The sequence below is a fragment of the Nuphar pumila genome, chromosome 11, assembly GCF_984573655.1.
Source record: "Nuphar pumila chromosome 11, dmNupPumi1.hap1.1, whole genome shotgun sequence".
Lineage (NCBI taxonomy): Eukaryota > Viridiplantae > Streptophyta > Magnoliopsida > Nymphaeales > Nymphaeaceae > Nuphar > Nuphar pumila.
In genome coordinates, this window is record NC_143259.1 from 119,039,337 (window position 1) to 119,064,310 (window position 24,974).

General features: G+C 36.8%; 1 protein-coding gene across 2 annotated transcripts; it reads right to left on the reverse strand.

Annotated features, from left to right (window-relative positions):
- Positions 1–680: 680 nt before the first annotated feature.
- LOC149823125 (polyadenylate-binding protein RBP45-like) lies at positions 681–11,942 on the reverse strand. Of its 2 annotated transcripts, none has more exons than XM_089980571.1 (7): positions 11,240–11,942; positions 6,893–7,367; positions 2,990–3,048; positions 2,784–2,914; positions 2,430–2,526; positions 2,158–2,304; positions 681–995 (listed from the first exon to the last, which is right to left on the reverse strand). In XM_089980571.1, the coding sequence occupies exons 1-7, from the start codon at positions 11,687–11,689 to the stop codon at positions 993–995; spliced, it is 1,362 nt and encodes a 453-aa protein (XP_089836697.1). In that variant the 5' UTR covers positions 11,690–11,942; the 3' UTR covers positions 681–992. The 2 variants fall into 2 exon arrangements, with proteins under 2 accessions (XP_089836697.1, XP_089836696.1); XM_089980570.1 differs by having other exon boundaries at positions 2,158–2,328.
- Positions 11,943–24,974: the final 13,032 nt, after the last annotated feature.

A 24,974-nucleotide genomic window follows, 5' to 3' on the forward strand; every position in this document is an offset into this window, starting at 1 on the left:
AATGTCTGCTTGTGGTAGCCAGCGATCGGATTGAGAGATGCTGTCCCATTCGAAAACACACGTAACCTTCATAACACACTCCCACAGTTGAGCTTAGAGAGGAGCGAAGTTAATAAGCGAATTTTTATATTATTTCACCATTGAAAACAAAACCTAAAACATGGATAGATTTTATCCCACCCCCATCTCGAACATATATTACAGACAAATTGCCGGATCAAAACTTAACGATTTGTATCAGAAAATAGATTTGTCATCGAAAGCCCAATCAAATCCGCTCAGTCCGCTCTCTATTCACTCGTGCACAGCACGAGGAATCCGCAAGCAGTAAGATTACACCCAAACTAAAGGGGTTCATTTGAGGAGGGGAAGCAATAAAAGCATGTTGTTACATGTACAATACCCCAGTTTCGAATTTCAAGACCTATTTGAATTAGAAACAAGAACAAGTGAATCATAGATATCAACAAGCGCCAAGTTGATCCAGAAATAATAGAGTAGCTGAATCACCATAAACTGGTACCAAGTATTATATATAGTCATATCATTAGGCAGTGAAAGTTACTTCTCATAATTATAACCTATCCCCTTAACCAAATCAGCATGAAAACTTTCACCAAGCCGGGCAAAACACAAACATAATTCACAACTGACCGAAAGTAACGACTAACACAGATTCAGGAAAGTGATGAGTTCATTCTGTTCATTGCATAATTGGAAATCAAAATCCAGTATATATATAACATATAAGACCACACGAAATATCCAGAGTTTAGGTACTAGTCCCATGTCATCCGGCTACAAGTCGCAAGATGATGCAAGTAACCGATTCATCCCTTGAAAGAAAGAAAGACGGCAACAAAAACTTGTCTTGAGGTTACATGTGGGAAGAAATCCCTCGCAAGTTACAAAAAAACCCACATGCAGTTGCAGTATCTGAAGAACCTAGAGAGCAAAAATTGCCAGTTGGAACATCTCCGTGCCTCCTTGACTCACTGCGAACATAAAGAAAAATAACTCACAGGAAACCACATCAGAGCAACAGTAATGTAAAAAATCTTTTTTCATACACCCACTTAAGCCAAGAAACATGGGCAGAAAGTAAGATCGGGTTAGAATAACACGTCATTCACTGATAAAAGAATCTGAACACCATCTGTTGACCTTGAAAGACACTGCACAGGAGGAAGGGGAGGGAGACAATTCAAGCAGACGAGACAAATACCAAGCTCAGGCCTCAAAGAGAATACCGTCAATCACAAGATTTACAAAATACAAAATAACTACTAAAAGCTAACACACATCCCTGGTGCCTCGACTCAATGGCTTGAGCAGTTGAGCCCATTATCTAACTTCGTGGAATGAATAAACCAAACCAACCAATAAATGGGCATGAAAATAGTCACAAATAGCACCAATATCATACAAACTGTCACAGGGACTCTCCAACTAGGTCCCGCACCCGCACCCGATGTGGTCAACCTGACCCTGGCTGCAGTCAACGCACCCAGGGTCATTTATGTCCAACTTTTGGACTTTATATATATATATATATATATATATATATATATATATATATATATATATATTTTTGCCGCACCCCCGCACCCACACCCATGTGACATAGCATACAAATATAACCACTTCTACAAGATATTGGAAAATGATATCAACAGTAAAAATATCATGATGCTTTCAATACGCCAAGCAGAGCCCTTCATTAGTGAATAGTGATACATTGGCCAAGAATATAACACAAGATTCAGGTTCCCATGATGTTACATGAAACCAGTTATAAAAAATCATGGGTACATTTGGAGCTAATAGAAAAGGTGGAGAAGATTCTGAAGGACTTTAATAACTTAACCGGTCATAGCAGACAGCTGTCAGCACTTAGGACCACAGATCATTTCACTTGGGTAATTTTGTCCTTGTTCCATTTTTGAAGGGCTTTCTTTTTTTTTTCCTGTGCCTTACTACTTTAATTTTCTTTAAATTACAAAACTTGTCCAAAGTGATTATTTATTATTTTTACCACAAATTTCCTGGTCAATAAACTGCAATATGAACATTCATGACTATGAAGATGCAACCAAGAAGAGGATCTCAACTGCAGCAAATATGGCAGCAAAAATTATATCTCCCAACTGATTTTACCTGTTGCTGAGGATAGTTTCCATATCCAGGATAGCCTCCATAGGCATACATATTAGGGTCTTGAGGAGGTGGAGCATATCCATAGGCTTCATATCCCTGCGCATATCCGTAATAACCACCATTCCATTGATTTGGATCTGGCTGCGGCTGAACCAATCCAGCAGGTGGGTCCTTTAGCAGTGTCAGTTTTGATCACAAGTTATAAACTTGAACCCCGTCGAAAAGTTCTGGATAATATTTTCCTCAACTTTTAGGACAAATTAATTAATTACCTGTTTGTTGGAAGGACTACGTCCCCACGAAAGTCGAATTGCTTGCTGACCCAATTGAGTACCATGCAGCATTAACAAAGCCTCTTCGGCACAAGCCCTAAAGTTTTTTTTCAAGACAAGCAAATAAATCAACAGGAAGACAGCAAATAATATACTGGACAAAAAATCGATCATCTAAACTCTTAAAACACAGATAGTTAAACTTGCCATCTGGAACTCAATGCAGAGCATACAGTGCAAACGAAATAAGCACTTCAATACCAAAACATAGTCACAACTTTGATAGAACGCATCAATTTGAAACCAAGGAAACACTAATGTTCCATGAACCATGAAGCAGAAAGCACCACAAACCTGTTAGCAAACTGAACAAATCCACAGCGTTTTCCTAAAGGTATCTTCACATGGACCAACTCCCCGAACTGACCAAATACTTGTCTCAAAAGATCATCAGTGACATTTGGATCCAAACCACCAACAAATATCTGAACTCAGAAACCAAAAGCAGTTAGAACAATGCACCATCTCACCCTCTCAACAAAGGTCAAATGCATACTCACAGTAGTATTATTTGGATCATTCTCAGACTGAGCTGATTGAGGATTAGACTGATATGGAGCTGGAAAAATATGGACAAGAGCAATAAATAAAAGTAATCCAAGCATATCTGAAGTGTATTGAAGAAAAATGGACTGTAAACAGCAAAAAGACATTACATAGCAGAGATGTCAAAAAACAAACATGTATATCAAAAGAAAACATCAAACAACCAAAACAAAAAATATGAACTGATTATGCTGCGGCAAAACATAGTTACTATCCATCAGATAAACCACTTTCAAGATGAAAGGTCTGAGGACACATATGATGCTTGAGCCCCTCAATGGCCAGACAAACATTGAGAACAAACACGTCTAAAGAAGCTGATATTTTCCTTCCCTTTTGAATAGGAGCATCAAGCCTCTCTTGCTTTTCATTACTCTGGGGTGCACTGCAGTCATAGATAACAGAGAAGCTGATGGCTACATTTCAAATAGCTATGGCATTAAAATAGCATAAAGATTGAATAACACTTACAAAATACAAAAAAGGTGGAAAAGAAAAGATGAATGCACAAGCAAAATCTAAGAACCACTAGGTTTGTCTCATTAAAATAAACCTGCACCAAGCTTTGTCCTCAAATCATTCTTGAAAATCAAATTTTATCCTCCACAGTTTGATGCATCATTATTTTCTAAAAAGCAACTAGCAAACAACATGTGAAGCAGTTCAATTCATCATATTTCTATAACAAAAGACAAATGATAAGGCATGATCATATTTCTCAGGGGTATCATTGATAATTATCTTTATGACATCGATAAACTTTCAACAGATTCCAGCAAAAAGACAAATAACCTTGCACACGAAAAACAAAACAAACAATCAGTAATAACATATAACCAAGTTGTCCCCAATAAAAGGCATAGCATTATCTAAAGCAAACAGAAGCAATATAACAAACTTGTTGAAGAAATAATGACTAATAAAGACTTTATGATACTCCACAAGCTCGCATGAACTTGTGCATATAGACACTGCTAGTTTGCTTGAGCCTATTAAACAAAATCTCCGATCAGCCTATACCTGACTTTGTAATGAAGATCACAAGTTATCTATTATACACTGCTCCACAAGTTCCTAATTTATTTCTTTTGACGGAAAAATGTAGCCTTGTAGTCAATAAGCCTAGACCACAGGACTCTCAGTGCTGATGTTAGAACCCAATGGGTGTCCTGATGAGTTTCTCTAGCGCCCTATAGCAGATGAATGTGAAAGCACAATAAAAATAATTCTTCAAGATATGTGTCCTATATGTGTCATCGACTAGTGCCTACATCAAGCGAACATGCATGAGAATGTCATAAAGATAATTAGAGCGTTCATACAGAATCATATGATTGTAAGACATCCTGCTTCCTTGTTATATTCATAGCATGATGGAATAAATCAACAAAAATGATGTATCATCATTGTTATTACTATTCAGTATTCACCATCATATGCTATAGCAACAATCATCATGTGCCTCTATCATCACTAGCCTTTAGTATGAAATTTGTGGAGATGTTGATGGTTTGTATGTGGTGGTGATGACCATGAAAAATGCAGAAGCTGATGGCAACATGATGCCCCTTCACACCACATGAAAACAGGCACCAGTGAAGCATGATGCACTTGCTGAAATCATCATTTGTCAATGGTGATAACCTTTTTGTCAATGGAAGGGAGATGAATAAATCATATAATGGACAATGATGGTTCCAGTATTATGGTAACAAAGCAAATGACTACCCTTGAAGGAGAGGAGATCGTTAAAAAATGCATGGATAAACATACATCAAATGCCAAAACCATTAACATATGCTTCAATATCATTCAGTAGTAGAACATTTGGCTGCTGAAGAAAATAAAGTCATCCTCACAACTAAACTTAGGATTGCATAAACTATTCAAACTTCCAAATGAATAGATTCATCAACAAATATAATAGGTTAAACATTTTTTTTGGTCAAAAAATGAAACAATTGAACTTAGCAAAAGAATATCAACATACAAAGTGCTGAAAACCCAATCTGTGGTTCCCAATCCAAGCCAAATCCCAGTTCTTTCATTTATCCCTCACCAAGAGTGAGAGCAACTCATGTCAAAGAACAAAACTTCAATTGTATCAGCTCAAACTAAATCAACTCCTAAAACAAACATATCAACTATGTTTAGGTCTCTTACACCAAGAGGCCTCTCACTAAATTTTTCACCTCTACTTGTGCAGTTCAGTATCTTCAGGCAAAATGCTCATACTCAATGCAAAAAAAAAGGACAAAAAGAAGCACATCCTCACCAATCACTCCTATGTAGGACATGTTTATCTGCTGTTCTTGTGGTTCATGAGCATTAACCCTTTCCACCTCATGAAAGCAACTTTTGAACTATAATGATAATGCAATCATCATGTGTCAAGAACTGAAGGAATCTAACACCCTTAAGTCTGCTATAAGAAAGGTAATGTAAGAATATAACAATATACTAAGGAAATGACAGCTACATGGAAAAGTGATGCAAAACATGCAAGGGCCGAATCATTTGGAAAAACGACTTCCTCATTTGCAGTAGATGCAAAGTAGAAAATTCTATCCTGATTCCATGGGAGGGATGCACACTCACAGTAGGCAAACATACACAATAACAATTACGAGATGCTAAAGTACCTGAAAAACAACCTGCAGAGAAAACCAGTAAGAATTCATGATATGCATGTGTCCATATGACATATAGTTGGCACTGGTTCTTCTACTAAAAATAGCTAGTGCCTAAGGATAGAATATAGCAAGATGCATCATAGCACAACTGATCACAATTCTAATAATTCAAAGCATCAGATGGCACTGAAAAATTAAGGCTGAAAACAAAAAATCAAACAGATGAGATCAATAAACTAAGAGTGGTAGAAGGAAATAACCTATCCTGTAAAATTGCTGGCATTACATATGACTTATGCACAAAGCAGAGTGCCATGAGCAATAGATATTAGGGAAGCTTAGATCTGAAACAGTACAACCACCCCCAGAAAAAGATGTTTTTCTTAAGTAGAATGAACACTTTAAACAAGAATGGGACATATACATTGGGCAAAAAGGAAAAAGAAAGAAACCTTCAGAATCAACTACAACAAAGCTGTAAAAAGAAACTAAACTTCAAACTACTAGTTGATTAGAAGTTAAAAACTAAGTTCCCAATGGACACAACACCTTGACTGACAGTTGTTTAAACATTAAAAATATGTAATAAGAAAGAAATAATTGCCAAATGTGGCACAGAATGCCACATAAATGCAAAATTTAAGGATAAATTGACATAAACAGGAAAACTGACCTAAACGAGGGCACGCACTATAGGGGTATGCATTTCTGCCAAAATCAGTTCCCGGCCCCTAAGTGAACAGAGCCTCTGGGCGTCCTGCTTCGAGACAATATGAGTTTTATAAGTGTTCATAACCTTCAAACCCAATTAAACGTGCCCAACTTCACAAAGGAAAGTACTAGGAAGGAAAGGAAATGACTTCGTTATATACTGAAGCAAGAAATTCTGCTTCTCTTCAAGTGCATAATGGTGAAAACAACAAAAGCATAGCAAATTCAGTATCTGGAAAATAAAAAAATAGTCTGCATCAGATGCACCAAACACATGTTAACAAAAGCTTATATCAAATAAAGGACCTAAGCAGTGAATAACAGCACAGAGAAGGCACAGATAGCAGTCTTCAAAAAAGACGCACAAACAAACTGCAACCGAGACCAACAAAAGGTAACAGAACAGACCATCAATGAACCAATATATCCAGAAAGCCTCGTCTGTCCTGTGAAATTGGTACTTATATTGAATAAAGACAGAAAACAAAGAAATCATATGCTTCTGGCAAATACCTTTTGCAGGCTGCTGACTACCCACAGTTTTCTTTGTAGTTGCAGGGCCAATCCTCATGGGCCTTGATGAGCAAAACACACCATTCATCTCAGTCATAGCACGCAACTGCTCACTTTCATCACCAAACCTAACAAATCCATAACCTTTTGAATGTCCAGTAATCTTATCCGTGACAACTTTTGCACCTTTCACTGAGTTGTAACGGCTCCTGAAGGTCTCCTGAAGGACATAATCACTCACATCAGAAACCAGATCGCCAACAAAGATAGGAAAGCTGGGACCACTGTCTGGACGCTTATCTCCAACTCCAAAAGAAGCCCAGTTCAGGCGAAACGTTTGTTCAATGTTAGGCATCATTGTCCCAGTATAAGTTTGCAGGATCCTTTCGGCAGCTGGGTGAGATACAAACTCAATAAATCCATAGCCTTCTGACTGCCCAGTTTGTTTATTCCGGATAACTTTCACCGAGACAACCTGTTTCCATAAACCAAACGATCATTCTTGGTGCTGGCATACACGCAGGCAGAGAACATTTATGACATACAGGACTGTGCAAAACAATGACAGTCAAACAAAATAAGCAGAATAGCTTCTACCCAAGCAAACTGAAAATCCTAATCCAACGTTTGATGATAGGATAGTCTGGAGCCTCCACAAAGAGTCCGGATCTGGTGCAATATGATTGCACAAAATTTGTGCATTAAGCACCCGATCACGCTCCATGCCCCACACCTGACAGGCCCTGTCCCCAAGATGGAGGGTGATCAGGTGCTTAATGCACAAATATTTGTGCAATCATATTGCACCTGATCTTTTCACCTCCACAACTCTTCTGCCTCCCTCCAGGTGAATAGAACACACGACACTCAAAACCTTAGAAGCTATTAAGAAAGCATACGATGATATCGCATAAAACAATACCTAATGTTGCAGACTATTTTTTTGAACTTTGAAGGGCAACCGTCCCAGGTGAAGAAGCAACTAAGAATGCATGCACTAATGAAATAAACGTTGTCGGTAGGAATCCTCATTCTATCCAAGATGAAGGGCAAAATACAACAACGACTAGATACAGGATTTATGGCTAGTTGCATGAAGGAGAAGTACAAACCCACGATTAGGCAAATGATACTGGCAATAGATGGCAAAAGTGTAACGCTCTCCCATCGTGGGGGGGTACGGAAGCAGAAGGGGGCGACGCCCCTTCCTCTCACACGAATCAGATCGTGGGAGAGGAAGCGGGCTGCACCCATTTAATACAGAAGGTGGGAGGGGGTAACCGAGCAACCCCCATGGCTATAAAAGCCATGTGGGGGGGGGGGGGGGGGGCGGGGGGCATCCTCTCATTTCCCCATTCGATCACCAGAGGAGCAGAGAGGGAGCGTGTAGGGAGAATCAGGAAGAGGTGTTGCAGCCATCGTCGGTCGCCGTCAGGTAAGTCTCTCTCTCGTGGGTTGTCTGAATGCAGGGGGGTCACCGGCAACCTCACAGTTGTCGGTGAGTTGCAGCAAAATAGGGACGGGGAGAACCCTGTCCCTGCCTTGCGATAGAAGAGAACGACAGAGGGGTTTCCCCTCTGTTGTTGTCTTTCGATCGTTGTCTAAACACGGGGGTCGCCGGCAACCTCACAGTTGCCGGCGAGTTGCAGCAAAATAGGGACAGGCAGAACCCTGTCCCTGCATTTCAATAGAAGAAAGAGAGTAATCGAGGGATTTTCCCTCTGCTGCTGTCACCACTGATGACGACAACGGGGAAGGGAGGATCGCCTGCTACAAGGAGGCAGGAGGTCTGGACGCTGCCCTGCTTGCAGGAAGCTGCAACAAGTCCGACGATGGTAGAAGTTGATTATTGCCGGCGTGACGACAAGCTCGGTCTGCAGTTTCTGCAGGCCGAGTCGGTCATCAGGCTAGACGTGAACCAGTCTGAGCTAGTCGACCAGACCAAGTAGGCTCAGTCTGGGCGTGTCCAGACCTAGCCAAAGGAAAAGAAAAAAAATGATGTGTGGATATGTGCGTTGTGACAGATCGTATCGGTCTATACGAACCGAGTCGGGTCCGAAGTAGTTAGCAGACCGAGTCGGGTTTGAAACGGTGGACCGTTTCGGTCTAGACCGAAGGTGGACCCAATATGGGTCATACCAACTAAGTTTAGACCGAGACAAATCAGATGCGTGTGTGATTGATTTATAGAGTGCGATGGAAAAAAATCGAAGTAGCAAAGACTATTTTTCCATTACAAATTGGATTCGGGTTTGGATCTCAGTTTGGACCCAAAAGCTCAAATGGTTGCGATTAGACGACCTGATTTAGATCCAGACAAACCCTTTTCAAGCAGGTTTGGATCAAGAATATCGAATCCATGATCCAAATCATAGTTGAGTTGATGACCTAAGTGGTCAAATTCTATTATGGATGTGGATCTTAATATAACATGACGTAAAGATGACATAGGAGTCATTGAAAGAGCAAAAAGACTATTTTGCCCTTGATACGCCTACACAACATACAAAGCATAACTAAGTGCCCCGAAGTCAGATCCATGTGATTCTTGAATCCATGGATTCTACCGCTTGGGTAGAGTCTATTAGTAGGGGATGTGTGACCAAACTCTGAAAGAATGGAGTCAGAGTTTGACAATTAAGTTTAAGGGTGTATTGGTAATTTTGATGATACGAGGTATTCGTTGTTTTCAGATCAAGGGTTGCAATTGAAATTTACGCGTTCCAGGTAAGTGAACATTTGCAAATTCTTCCTTAGTTGATTAAAATACATGCTAATTAGTTTAGGCATCTTTATATATGATTTCATGTACTTCAAGTATGCTAGTTTTGTTTATTATAAAGAGGCATTGTTTTGCATGCCTAGGAATCTATAAAGTTCAAGTGTGATGCTTAAACCTGATCATGTATAATTTCTGAGTTATGAAATAAAAGTGGCATGACATGATTGCATGTATGAGATTGATGTGTTATGTGAAAATTGAGGGTAAAATTCCAGAGTCTCAGAGTAGGTATTACCTTGAGAAATGTCACGCTTATGCCTTAGGAGGGGCATTGTAAGTGTCGTGAATAAATCTGTGGTGGGTTGCCATCCTTAACAGTTCAGACATGTAAGCATGTGTTAAAAGTAATTAGTGGATACACATTGAGGATTGTATAACGCACTAAATTCAAGATGTGAATGTTGAGTAAAAATTGTCTATAGGATGACCACCCAGTGTGTGATGGGAACTTTACTAGGAGGCATGGTCTAGGGTAATGTTGAGGTGTGTACCTCATGAGTAACCTGGGAATATCTCAGACGTTTCTAGGTGACCCTTAGGGGTTGAAACATTGCCCACTAGACACATGTAGGACGTAGCATGAACCACAAAACCTTGGGGGCAGGTATAGCTCCTTGAGGTACCTTGGAGGCAGGTATAGTCACCCTGGCTCTTCGGCTAGCTACCGTTTGAGTCCCTTTGCTCCCGGCTTGCAACCGGCGAGCTGCTGCAGCACCTGTGTTCGTAGTCTGGGCCGGTTTGGATTACGTTGTTTGTGAGTGGTTCATAAGTCTGACCAACATTGTAGACTCTAAGTTGTCTACACGGGTTGCTACGCCCGATGAGGCTATGTCCGGAATAGCTGATTAGAGTAGAAGAGTTGTTTGAAATGATAATAGAGATGCAGTAAAGGGGGTAAAACTCATAACTAACATGTGTGAATAAGTAGCAAACTATACTAAGACTAGGAGCTTAGAGCTCAATACAGTTGCAACGGTCGTGTCTATTTGTAAATGGAATTTTACTGGGTTGTAGACTCACCCCCTTCTTTTGGTTGCAACTGTAGGTTCAGGGACTGCTGCCATCATTCACAGGACTTAGTACGACTCAGCCACATCAGAAGTATGATTTTCTTTTACTTTTTATTCTGCTTTTGTCTTTGGATGGTTATGATATTGTAAACGGATGTATGGACCTTCAAGTATTGAATAAAAGAAAAAAATCATTTTGAGCTGTTTTTGAGATTATTGATTAATTTTCCTTTGGGAACTAACATCCACGAACCTCGGCTCGAGAGGCCCCGGATCGGGTCGTTACAAAAAGAAAAAAAAATCAAGCTCTATGTTCTCTGCACTTAAACACACAATAACAGAAGAAAATATAGATAGCCGCTAAACAACCAGAGTGATCATTTTCGGACTAAAATTTTCTTACGCTGAAAAGAGGCACAGATCGAGATATTGAATCGATGGTGAAAATGAAAATCCCAATCTCGATAGAGTCAATCGCTCAAAAGATGAATGAAACAGGGAAATAAAGAATCACTCACTTCGGTACGGTGGGAGGAAAAAAGGTCGCTCCATTACCTCGCCAGTGTGTGCGAAACAGCCGTGGAGGTAGCCTTCATCAATCCAGTACTGCAAATCACCTATCCAAAGGGTGCGGATCTCATCGGTGCTGGCCGGCTGCTGCTGCTGCTGCTGCTGTTGATGTTGCGGTTGCTGCTGAAGAAGATACTGAGGTTGGGTCTGGGGCTGCGGTTGCATCTGAGGCAATGGCGGTGGCTGCTGGGGTGTCTGCTGCTGCGGTGCTGGCTGCAGGTTCCACATGGGAGGAGGTTGGAAGGAAGGCTGATGTGGATGGGGAGGGATCGGAAAGGGCTGACGCATGTGAGGAGCAGGGCCAGCAGGAGGAGGCATCATCATCCACTGCTGCGGCTGCGGCTGCGGCTGTTGAGGAGGAGGCTGCTGCTGCTGATGACTGGGATCCATGGAGGGAGGGCCCATGGGAGGAGGCACAGGAGCAGGTTGCATCATCCTCCAATCGAAGAAAGACGAAAAACCTAACCCTCGGAATAGATAGACGAACCCCTCAGACCGATGAAACCCTAAAAAGAAAGGAAAACAGAAGAAGACGGGGAGAGGCGAGCGGCAGAGGAGAAAGAAAGACGATAGGGAAAGAGAAGGAGGAGACGATAGGAGAAGAGGGTGGGGACGGGGTGGAGGAGAAAGAAAGACGAGGGATGATGATAGGATTTGGGCTTTGGAATGGAAGAACCCCAAAACCCTAGGCCCAGGCTCCCAGCCCGGTCTTTTATTATATGTACGTGCCGTAGGGCTCGTAAACGAGCCAAGCGATTCGAGCTTTGTAGTGCTCAAGCTTGGCTCGTCCGTGACAAGCCAAGCGAGTTTGAGCTCATAATGAGCTTGAGTTAAACGAACTAAGCTCGAACTGGCTTGTTTACAGAAAAACACATGGTCTGATTACTGGAAGAAATAAGATTACAAAAACAAATACATTGCTTTAGAGCTAAAAACAATGAGATTTTATCACAACCTTTATTTGCAAACTAAATAGTTCAATGAAATATTTTTTTATTGTATTATATGATGTAAAATATATTTCCTATATGAGCCGAGCCATGCGGAGTATCTATTATTCATGTTCAGCTTGTAACTCCTATTTGAGTCGAACATGACCGGAGCCGCGGGCAGCTTTAGCTTGTTTCCTGGCCCAAGCTAGGGTTAGACAAAATGAGTGTCGGATACTACTTCACGATAACACAATAGGGTTTTCATAATCTTTGCCTCACACAGTCCATGCTAACTAGGGACGAGCATCCGACCGGGCCGGCCCAGGCCCGTTTGGAGCTCAGCCAATCGATCTTTGAGCATGAACTGGCCGGTTTAGTAATGGGTTGGGTTTAGGCTTGGTTTTTAATGGGCTCAATTTTGAAAAGCAACCCAACACCCGACTTATTGGCCCAATCGACCAATCTGACCCAGGCCTATTTGTTCTAGATGAACGCATGCATGGTAATGTAATCTTCCACGCACACATCATGGACATGCAAACTCTTGCCTATTCCATCAATGATAATGATGCAAATGGTAAACCGACAATCTCATGCAATCAACTAATTATCTTTATAGTTTTCATAAAATTAATGTATCCAATTAGGTAAGTAGTAATAGTTAACAACTTACCATGCAGCCAACTAATTATCTTACTAGTTTTCATAAAGTTAATGCAACAAATTAGGTAAATAATAATAGTTACCAACTTACATCCTTGGCAATTAAGCTCGCTATCTAATCAGCTAGATAGCCTGGTCGACTAGTGCCTCACCCATTTATAAACAGGTCGGGTTTCAGACTGACAGCTAATGGGTTAGGCCCTAAAACCCTGACCCAAACCCGAACTATGGTGGCCCAAGTTGGCGGACTAACCTGTTGCGCACCCCTAATGCTTACAAAGATTGGCCTTAGATGGAGATGAGGGTTACAAAGTGTATATTTTGAGACTTTCCATGCTAGGGAACACCAACTAGTGGCATAGTTGTACTCAGTGTTGGTGCTTTATGACTGGTATTTGTTTTTTTCAAAAAAAATAAGCGTGTTATACAACAAAAATGATGTGTTTTTCAAAAAAGCCTATACTTTTTTTAAAATTTACGTGATGTCCAAAATCATAAATGTTTGGCTTTAAAATAACTATTTTAACCTTCACATATCAAACCTCCTGAGGTTCGCGTGATATATCAATATGTTCTCTGAGTATCACAAGCACTCATTTAAACGTAGATTCACATGTTTTTTTGTGGACCTCACAAAGTTTGTATAACTAAATTTGTGAACCTCCTATTAAATTAAAACTTCAAATGTCACAAATATCATAATAAATTTGCATACATAACATAAAATTTGTGGGATATAGTGCAAACCTCATATTAATATATCATAATTTTGCAAATATTCTACTAAATTCTCATACATAGTACGAAGTTTGCATACTCATATATGTAAACTTTCTTATCAAAACATCCTAAACTAACTTCACATATTTAGTATGAAGTTCGTATGAAAACATGAAGATTTTAATTAAGCAACTCAAATAGATCCACAAATAACGGGTGATCTCTGCAAATTTTTGGCATGCGAATTTTCATAAATTTGCATGTTTGTTGAACACATGTTAAGTTGTTTTTGTTCATTTTGTTTCTTTTTCTTATTTGTTTCTAGAAGAACCCTAACTCTTTTTCCTTTGAAACTCTCAACAAATTTTCTCTCCTTACGACAATTCTCGTGAAATTGTGTCGATTTTCGTAAAAAAAAAAATGATACATTCCAACTAGGTTTCAGTGTCATTCACATCGACTTTCCAGGTTAGGTCGAAAGGTGAGTATTTAATAACCTCATGTGTATTTGTGTTTGGTTATTATTGTGGATATTTTTTGTATGTTTCATTGTATTTTATTTAATGTTTGACACCAGATTTACTTTTTTAAGGTTTTTTTCATAGATAATTTATGTTTATTTGTTTGTCTAATGCTTTTGTATTGGTATAATGGGGCTAGGGTTTACTCTGCTTAAGCATTGAGTAGATGTTTTCATTATGATTGTTGTAAGTAGTTATATTAATCGAATGTATGAAATGTATGTGAAAGATTTTTTCTCACATGTTATTTTCATTTGATAAATAATATATTGTGTATATAAGTAGTTAATGATGACCTCTCAAAGGATTAGAGTACACTACTGTAACATTGATCACCCTACTTGAAGATCTATAGTGGTCTAAAAACATAGTAGCTATAAAAAATTTATAGCTTTGATGTCTCATAAAACTCGATATGCAGAAGAGTCAATGATCCTTCAGTATAGTTTTTCTCTGAACTTAGATAACCAACATATATAGATGGATATGTTGGATGGCAATTACTTAGTTGCTCGCATAGCTAAAGAAGAAGTTGTGGTTTGTGAATGGAATGATGAGAATCCTCTAGAGAATGCCCATCTCTCTTGGGCACCATCGAACAAGTTAAATCCTTTGGCGAATATCAAATTGTCCCAAACATTGAACTCAAGCACGTGAAGGACATGGAAATTGTTGAACCTATTAAGGATACAAATTTTTGACATGCAGACAATGAAGAACTTTCACGGACAACTGATGTTGAACCACATGGGAAAATCAGTAACAATAATATTGGTCGCAATAATATGGATGACATTTAGCTTTCTATGACAGATGACAAAACTAATTACTAGTTGTTGGTTTTTGTAATTTATGTTTGATATGTAGCTGTGATGATAGATGTTATATTTTTATAATTAATCATGAAAGTTGAAAATGCAAGAATGTTGAATGCATGAAAGCAAAAAAAATTATAAATACGCTAAATTTTGATTTAGTTTGTGTAACAAAATAATTAATTAGTGGCAGCAGCGATGGCGCAAACAATTACAAATAGGATGATATCGATGATAAAACAATAAGAGAAGACCAATACACCAATGACATTGGATAAATAATGACGGTTGAAAATATTGCCTGATTGGCAAGTGGAAAATCGAACCCTTAGTATTAATGATGTGTTTTATCAAAACAAATTTTTAATAGTCCAAAAAAATTACCAAACTTAAAGTAGCTTTTTATAGATTGCCAAAGAAAAATATTAGATTATATAATAATTTTGTAGAAAATCATATATAATATAATTTATGAACAAATAGTAACCAAATAGTTATATATTATGCATAACTATTGCCACATCACATGCATATTTGTCACTAAACATAATTAATAAAAGTAGATCCAATGCTCAAGTACAAAATACTTGACCCACACAAACAATAAAAAATCAATGTACACAACTTATAAGAAACACAAAAAATCATTGAGACACACAAATAATAGAAAATCATTAAAACACTGACACTTAGGGATGGCAGTGGACCGGGGGAAAGCGGGGCCCCGCCTCGTCCCGTTTGGACTGGGGATGAAGGGTATGAAACGGGGATGGAGGCGGGGTGGAAGATAAAATCCATCCCCGCCGCGAAGGCGGGGCGGAGGTGGATGTGCACTTTTCCCCGCCCCGCCCCGCCACAATCCCCGCCTCATCCCCGCGCCGACCACTTTTCCCCGCAATATCCCCGCCCCGCCTCATCCCCGTTTGGACCGGGGATGAAGGGTATGAAACGGGGATGGAGGCGGGGGTGGAGGATAAAATTTTGAGGCAGGGCGGGGGTGGAGACCTTGTTCCCCGCCCCACTGCCATCCCTACTAACACTCGTTGCGATACACAAATAAAAGAGAATCATTGCGCACAACCCACACAAAAAATCGCTACACAATATATAGTCATGGTGCGCAACAACTTCATGCTATGATTTTTTATGTTTTCCATGGGTTGATTAATTTGTTAAGTACTTGGTCTCGAGCATTGAATCAACGACAAGCCTAGAACAATTGTCAAAACAACAAATGATTTTTGCCACCGGGGGCTCTGCGTAGTTGGTAGGAGGTGTCAGTGCACGTCTCTTGTTGGTGGGACGTTGCAGGTTCAAAACCCAATGGTAAGTTGAATAATAACTGGTGAGAGCCTGCCAAACGTCAGCTTGCCTTTAAAAAAACAAAAACAAATGATTTTTACCTTTATAGTAAAGCATCCCCCCGTGTAAGCCGAAGCTTGGCGAATCCCTGGGTTCGAGTTTTACCCCGACATCGACAAAGTTCATAGTACGGCAGGCTGAGCCAATGCATCTATGTCTCTGAACCTGAGGTGGTTTCTTAAAGTAAAATCTAAAACAAAACAAAACATCGTTGGCGGACAATTTTTGCTATCACATTAATATATCGACACACGTTTTTTTCTTCAAAATATAATATCGACATTCTAATTTTTCCTTGAAAACAATACATTGACAAACAATTTTAACCTTTACAATAGAACATCGACTGGTGATTTTTTCCTTCATAATAATAGATTGACAGGCACTTCTCACATTCACAATAATACATTGACAGACAGTTCTCAAGTTCACATAAGTTATGAGAAATATGCATCAAATGACCATTGTATCCATAGAAAGTATATCTAGTGTTTGGGGCCAAGTGCTTAAGAAAGTAGTCGACCTACACAAACAAAATAAAACCACTGCACACAACTCATAAGAAATATAGAAAAACACTGAGATCCATATAAACAATAAAAAAAATTGTGCACAACATTGTGACCCACGCAAGCAATAGAAAATCACTGTGAAACAACTAACCCGAAACACAAAAAAATCGTCACATAGAACGAACGCTCATGATGCCCAGCAATTTCGAGATTTTATATGTTTCGCGTGAGTCACGTACACCAATTTTCTGTTGTTTGCGTGGGCTGATTACTTTGTTAAGTACTAGGCCTTGAGCACTGAATCTGCTAGGTCTTGAGCACTGAATTTGCTCTAAAGCCAAAGGCACAAACAACTGTCACCATTATATGCAGTCACCAATACCATCATATGCATAACCGTTGCCTCTATCATGTGTATAATCACCACCACCATGTTCTCTATTTCTTCTACCCCTACCTCCTCATCTAGCCCCCCACCATACTCATTACTACCTCTCTTCAGTCATCATAAATTCCATTGGACATGAGAGAACTATCAAGCCTAATATTATTGATCTACCAAGTCATCCTTAGAGAGAAGGTAGAAACTTTTTGGCACAATAGAAGATTGGAGGATGAAAAGGTCCATTCCTTGTCCCTCTTCTCATGCATCTTCCACAAGGAAGAAAGTGAAACCGTCAAGGAAAGATGAAGCCTGTGAAGGGCTTTGCATAGAGAGAGAAGAATAAAAAAAAGAGAAAAAGGTAGGAGAGAGAAAAGAAGAAGAAAGGTGAGAAGTCAGACAAGAGACTTTTTATGAGAGGGGGTTGTGTGTTCTCCCCCAAAGACAAATTCGTGTGTTCCAAGGTGTACGGAGGAATATCTTGGGACCCACAATAATTCATATGCCAATGTTATCCATGATGATTTTATAATAAAATAACATATAAAAAAGATAAATAACATATAAAAAAGATAGATATGTGTTTGACAAAAATGTCCCCTCGTAAGATAGATATGTGTTTGACAGAAATGTCCTCACGTAAATAGCTTTGCACATTCCCGTGAGTTCAGGTTTCTGCCTTGGTTTTTAGCTTGTGTTACAACACATTGTCGCTTTCTGGTCCCTGCCTTGTATTACAAAACATTCCTGGGTTCGTTCCTACCTCGTGGAGATAACTATAAATCGATCGACTGGTTCGATCATTGGTGGGCGTCATAGGAGGATTTGTCGGCCATCTCTTTTTACAGTCTTCTCTTCTTCTTTGTTTTTGTTAGGCAGTATGAAAAAAAGCAATGAAGCACAAACATTCCAACAAGTGCCATTAAAGTGTCGTGAGTACCTTTCTATGTCATCATGTTATTGTTGAAGAACGTATGTCATTGTGAATGCCATTAATGCGTTATTTTGTTATTGCAGGTGGATGTTGGTTTTTCGACGGTTGAAAAATTAAAGATATTTGTAGGACGCTGGGACCTGTTGACAAGAATGCTTGGTTACAAATGCAAGGAAGAGCCTTTACCCCATTTGATATCGTCCATTCACTCAGTATATGCAATGTATCACAAATCGCGGTTGTAATAACATACTACCGATTTGTGAGATATTATTTTATTTATTAATATCGATTTCTAAGCTATTGTGATAAATTATCATATCAATTTATAATATATTATGCAATATGTATATCGATTTGTAAGATATTATGTATTTTCTAGTGTCAATTTGTAAGATATTTGCAGTATGATTTTAAAACGTGTGTGCAGAATTTATATTGTTGCGTTCTTGCAACAGCGATTTGTGTATTCAAATCGCTGCTTGTCTAGCGATTTTTATTGAAATCGCTTCACAGTGTCGTAGATATAATTAAACCACTGTTACATGAATCACTATCATCAACACACATATACAATAAATCATTTCTTTTATTGGCATGGTGTTATCATTGCAAAATTTTATTTTTGCAAGTCAAACTGACCTTTTGAAAAGGTTTTGAAAATAACTCACCTTCATTTTAAAATACGAAAAAAATGCATAGAATGAGACTTGCCTATCGGTACGAGGTTCAACCGTTCCTGGCGCCAAAACCAGGGATAATCGAACCAAGGATCAATCTTGTGCTTTGCTTTGCTCAACTATCTAAATTGTTATTCTATTTCTAAATTCACGAAGAAGCAAACATGTGCTATGAACTTTGGAAAATGCAAGTTGAAAACATGATGTATGCTTCGAATATTTAAAAATATCAGGAAAAGGGAGATAATTGGAAAATCATTTTTTTAATCTTGGAAAACACTTTTGAAGAAAGGAAGACTTAAAAAATCGTGAGCCAAACTTAAAGAAATTTTTGAAGGAAAGAAAACTTGGAAATTGTAAGCTAGACTTGGAAAATATTTAAAGATTTTGAGAAAATCGATTTTGAGAAAATCGATTTTGAGAAAAAGAAGGCTTAGAAAATGATGTTGGCTAGCTTATATGATGAATGAAATGTGGTTTTTAGAAAATCCTATTTGGAAAAAAAAACTTGAAAAATCTTTGAGAAATCTCCTTTCTTTGAGAAATTAAATTTATATAAAATAAAAGAGTTTTATGTGTCTTATAGAATTTAGATGAAATAAATTCGCCACATATCCATGACTATGGCCATAAATATATTTTGAATATATCTCATTTGATTCTAAAAGAAAAAATACTTAGCAAAGCTTTTGAAAATATGCAATAATTTTTTAAGATAGCCATAAAGTGTAGGTTGTTTATAACTTAAAAGAATATGATAAATCTGAGTCTCATTCATACTCTGACTACGACCACAAATACAAAATTCACTGAGTTTATTAACTTCTTAGAAGCAGGTGCATGGGCCATTCGTGTTTAACCATTATAAATTTGAAATATGCATGAATCATCAATCATCATAATTAATATTAAAAATAAACTATATGCAAATGCATCTCTAATCTATGCAGAAAGAAAAAATCTTATTACAATATTACAATTACAATTTACATCAATAATTGAAATAAAATAAAGAAAAAAATAATAAAAAATAAAAAAATCTAATCTTGAGCTTTCTTGCAAAATTAGCAAACATGTTAGTAGAATTATGTCAGCTTTTCTGGATTTATCTAATAATATCTAAAAATTAAGAGATTTATCCTAAAATGAGCCTTTTATTGTGCTTTCCTGAAATAAAAATCATTAAATAACATAATGGATGATGCCTAACTAAATGAATAATAAAAGTAAATAAATTAGAAATTCAGAATTGAAAAAAAATGACTAAAATACCTTTGAAAATTGATATTATTTGTGAAATAGGGTTTTTCAGAAAAGATTTTTATAATACGCTTAATTCGGGGATCAAACAGATTCAAAATGATGCCAAATTGAGCGGAGAGCACCCTAATATGATTATGAAGATGATTAAATCCTAAAAATATAAAAAAAATATATAAAAAAGATGAAATAATAGAAAAATATTAATTTTTGCCCGTATTTCAATTGAATTAGGACTATGCGGACATCCTGTTTCTATAAAATAACTAAATACCACATCAAACGAATTCTAAAAATTATAAAAATTGACATGGACACTGCTAATGACCCTAAAAATAGTATGCAATAAAAAATTTTATTTTTTCTGGAAATAAATATTAAATAAAAAGATAAAAAATATGTTATTTTACCTACAATTTCGTACCTGTCACGGTGTTAAACCAGAATAACATATCAAAAAGAGATGAAAAATTATGAAATTTAACAGAAAGAAACTACACAGATCAATGAAAATAACCTTTTTTACAAATCGGGAATATGATATTCGGTTATGGAGATACGACTCTAACAAAACGCACTTGATTCTGGTCTATGCATAACGATGCAAGAAAGACAGGCCCGGTTTCAGGTTTAAAGAAAAATAACAAACGACCTGTAAAAATCATAAAAATCACATAGAAGAAAGTAGACAGATAAATAGAAAAATCTCTTTTTATGGATCAAAAAGATCATCTCCGGTTAGGGAGAAATCACTCTGGCAAGTTGAATCAAGATTCGAGCCATACCTATCAACTCAAGAAACAAAGATTTTGATTTCGGATTTCAAAAAAATAGAAAATGATGGTGAAAATTTATAAAAATTACACCACAGAAACTAAACATGCACACAGATCAGTGATTTTTTATGGATTGTCAATACGATCTCTGGTGAGGGAGATATCGTTTCGACAAGATGAACCTCGCTCTAAATCATGCCTGTCGGTTAAAGAAACACAAGTTATGATGTCAGGATAAAGAAAAATAGCAATCGACCGTGCCGACTTTACTTATCCCAAAGAAGGATAGGAGCTAACGTATATGTATTGATAGTTGAGTGATCAATGAGATAATCGTCAAATATCGATTCTCGATTCGTCTGCTAGATGACATGCTTTATCTACTAACTGGCTTAATGGTTTTCTCGAATATTGATTTAAATAGTGGCTACCATCAAGTTAGCATTCACAAAGGAGATGAGCAAAAATTGACGTTCAAAACTTGAAATGACTTATCTGAGTGGCTAGTGTTGCCTTTTGCTCCGTAAAATATACCTAGTAAGTTTATAAATGTTAGGACTCAAGTGCTTTGATAATTTTTTGGCAAATTTGTAGTCATTTATTTTGATGACATCTTGGTATACAACCTAAGTGAATATATTCATGTTTCTCATCTTAGGCAAATCTTAGAGGTTTTGCGCAGGGAAAAAGTATATGTGAATGCCAAGAAATATTTTTTATTGACATTCAGTCTTATATTTTTAGGCTTTATCATGTCATCTCATGGTGTTTGAGTTAACCCTTCAAAAGTCAAAGCGATAGTTGACTCACTAACCCCACAAAACCTGAATGAGGTAAATGGTTTTCATGGGTTAGCCATTTTATATTGTAGGTTCATATGGAGTTTCAGTGTCATTATGGCTTCCATCACTAAGTGTCTTACAGGTTTGTTATCATGCAAAAATTTACTTTCGCAAGTCAACTGATATTTTGAAAAAGATTTTGAAAACTCACCTCCATTCTAAAAACTATGAGAAAATTAAGAGAGGGCACTCGTCTGTCTGTACGAGGTTCAACCGTTCATGGCGCCTTAACCAGAGGTAATCGAACCAAGAATTGAATAATATGCCTTATTTTATTTAAATCTCTTAGAAATTATTCTAAATCCTAAAATACTGAAAGGAATCGAACACAAATACGATATGATTTGGAAAATAAATTTATTGAAAAATATGGTACATGTCTGGAATTGTTGGAAATCACTTTAAAAAGGAGAATATTTTGAAATATTTGAAATTGAATTTCTGAAAGAGCTCAAATGACTGAGCCTGTGACCTTATGGGTCCATGCCTGATGCAACATAAATCTAAATAATGCATGGATGCAATTTTTGAAGATGCTTTTAAAAAGTTTTGAGAAAATTCTTTGATGAATCCCCTTTGTTTTGTAAAATTCTTTTGATAAAAAGGGTTTTTTGTGCCTTATAGAATTCATATGAAATAATTTCGCAATATATCCATGACTATGGCCATAAATATATTTTGAATATATCTCATTTGATTCCTAAAAGGGAGGGGTTTAGAAAATAATTAAAAGATTTAAAAAATATACAATGATTTTAGAAAATAGCCTAAGATTGTACTCTTTTTGTAACTTAAAAGAAATTAATAAATCTGAATTTCGTTCGTATTCTGACTATGGCCACAAATATGAATTCTACTTATAAGTTTATAAATTTTTTAGAAGAAGGTGAACGTGCCATTCATGTTTCACCATTGTGAAATTTAAAAAAATATATATTCATGACAAACCATAATAATTAATATTGAGAAAATAAAATATATTCTTATGCAATTATAATCTATGCAGAAAAGTAAATTTTCACTATTTTTGATATTTGATTACAATTTACATTGAAAATTGAATAATGAAATAAAGAAAGGAAAGAGAAAAATAAAGGAAATAGAATCTTAAGCTTTCCTGCAAAATTAGCAAACATGTTAGTAGAAATATATCAACTTTTCAGAATTTATCCAATGATATATGGAAATTGAGAGATATTTGTTCATAATAAGCCTTTTTTCCCTGCATTCATAAAATAAAAATTTCAAATAAAAGAAAGGATGATGCATGATTTAATAAAATATAAAAGTAAACTGATTATAAAATTAGAATTTTGGAATTGAAGGCAAAATGACCAAAATACCCCTAAAAATTGATATTAATTGCAAAGCAGTGTTAAAAATCAAGTTTTTTCAGAAAACGGTTTTGAAAGATGCTTAATCTGAGTTCAAAACGATGTCAAATCCGGTGGAGGGCACCCTAACATGATCAAGAAAATAATCAAAATATAAAAATACTTAATTTTTTATGAAAAAGATTAAATAATAAAAACAAACAAATTTTACCCGTATTTCCGCAAAACAAGGCTCCTGCGGGAAACAATTTTTGCAAAATAGTAAGATGAAATAACAAATGACCTTTAAAAATAATGAAAATTGACATGGACACTGTTAACAACCCTTAAAACAACATATAATCAAAAAATACATTTATTAAATAAGCTGGAAACAAATATTAAATTAAAAAGTAAAATAGGCTAAATAACGGGCTATTTTGTACCTATCACGGTGTCAGATCAGAATAACATATCAAACATAAATAAAAATTTATGAATTTTTACAAATATAAACTAGACATGATGATAGAGATACTCCTTTTTACTTATTAGGGAAATATGATTCTGCCAAGATGTACTTGATTTTGGCCAACGCCTAATGATTCATGAAAAAAAAGATTTTGGTTCTTGGTTAAACGAAAATAGCAAACGACCTGCAAAAATCACTAAAATCATGCAAAAGAAACTAGACATGTAGATGGATCAATCACTTTTTACGGATTAGAGAGATAATCTCCGGTTAAGAAAAAATCACTCTGGCAAGATGATTCTAGGTCTGAACTGTGCCTAACAATTCAAGAAGAACATGTTTTGATTTCAGGATAAAATAAAATAGTAAATGATCATCAAAAATCACTAAAATTACATAGAGTAAACTAGATACGCAGACAGAGAAGCCACTTTTTATGGATCTGAAATACAATCTTCGCTTAGGTAGATATGACTCTGGCAATTTGCTTCTTATTCTGCACAACGTTTTGACAGTGCAGAAAAATTATTTTGGTTCTTAAATTTATAAATGGGACATCAGATGCCCAAAAAACATAAAGTTTTGCCAGATTCATGCAAACACATGGATATAACCCTCATAAAAAATTCAGATTAAAACAATAAGAATAAGTACCTGAAATAGCGATGCTAATGCGAGGCCAAAATCAAGATTTATGCAGGACTTGGGTTGGAGGAGGAGCCAAGGGAGAGAGAAAGCCTAAGGGTTAGATGGGATGAGATGGGTTGGACGTCCACCCTAGAGCCCTATTTATAACAAAATTTGGTAGAGAGGATAGGGCTCTAGAAGACTTAGCTAATTAACTTAATTAGCAATTAATTAGGGAATTCTAAGGGGGGGGGGGCTAGAGGAGTTCTAATTCAAAACTTGGTTTTGACTTTTTTTAATTGACTCTAACCTAATTGGGATTCTAAACAAATAAACCCAAATGTGGCACCACCTAGGTGGGCCCCATATTTGATTTTAAAAGCACTTAAAAGGTTTAAAAAGGTTTTAAAAACAAAATGAAAAGATAAAATCACAAGTTAAAAAAGTGAAAATGAAGTCGTAAACCAACTAAACTTCTGAAATAACAAGAATAAAATGAAGAGAGAAATCAAAATGTGATGCCACCTAGGTGGGTCTTTTGGATTTGGATTGGATTGGATCTAAGATCCATTTTGAAATTTGAGTTTGATAAAAAACCATATCAGAAATCCGATCTGGATCCAGATCTAACATATTGAAAAAGATGTTTTCTAAAAAGGGTATTTTAAAATGTCAAATATAAAGTACTGAGTTTTAGATTTGAAAGATGAGTTTTGAACCCAGGTTTGAAATTAGAAGAAGGTTTGAATTTGGATATGGATCTAAAATTTTAAGATGACAAATGGATTTGGATCTTGAACCATGAGTCTGATCAATATTTGAAAATGATAAAGGAATCCTAGATCAAAGATAAAAATACTAAGTTGGATCTTGGATCAAAGATAGGATGATGAGTCTATATTAGGAATT

Bases quoted from the DNA above. Each gene is read 5' to 3' on its own strand.
- LOC149823125 (XM_089980570.1), bottom strand. From the start codon at position 11,689: ATGATGCAACCTGCTCCTGTGCCTCCTCCCATGGGCCCTCCCTCCATG. The intron at 7,368-11,239 runs GTAATGGAGCGA...TTATGGAAACAG, and splicing joins GTTTCGCACACACTGGCGAG to GTTGTCTCGGTGAAAGTTAT. The intron at 2,915-2,989 runs GTGAGTATGCAT...TTCTGAGTTCAG, and splicing joins ATGATCCAAATAATACTACT to ATATTTGTTGGTGGTTTGGA.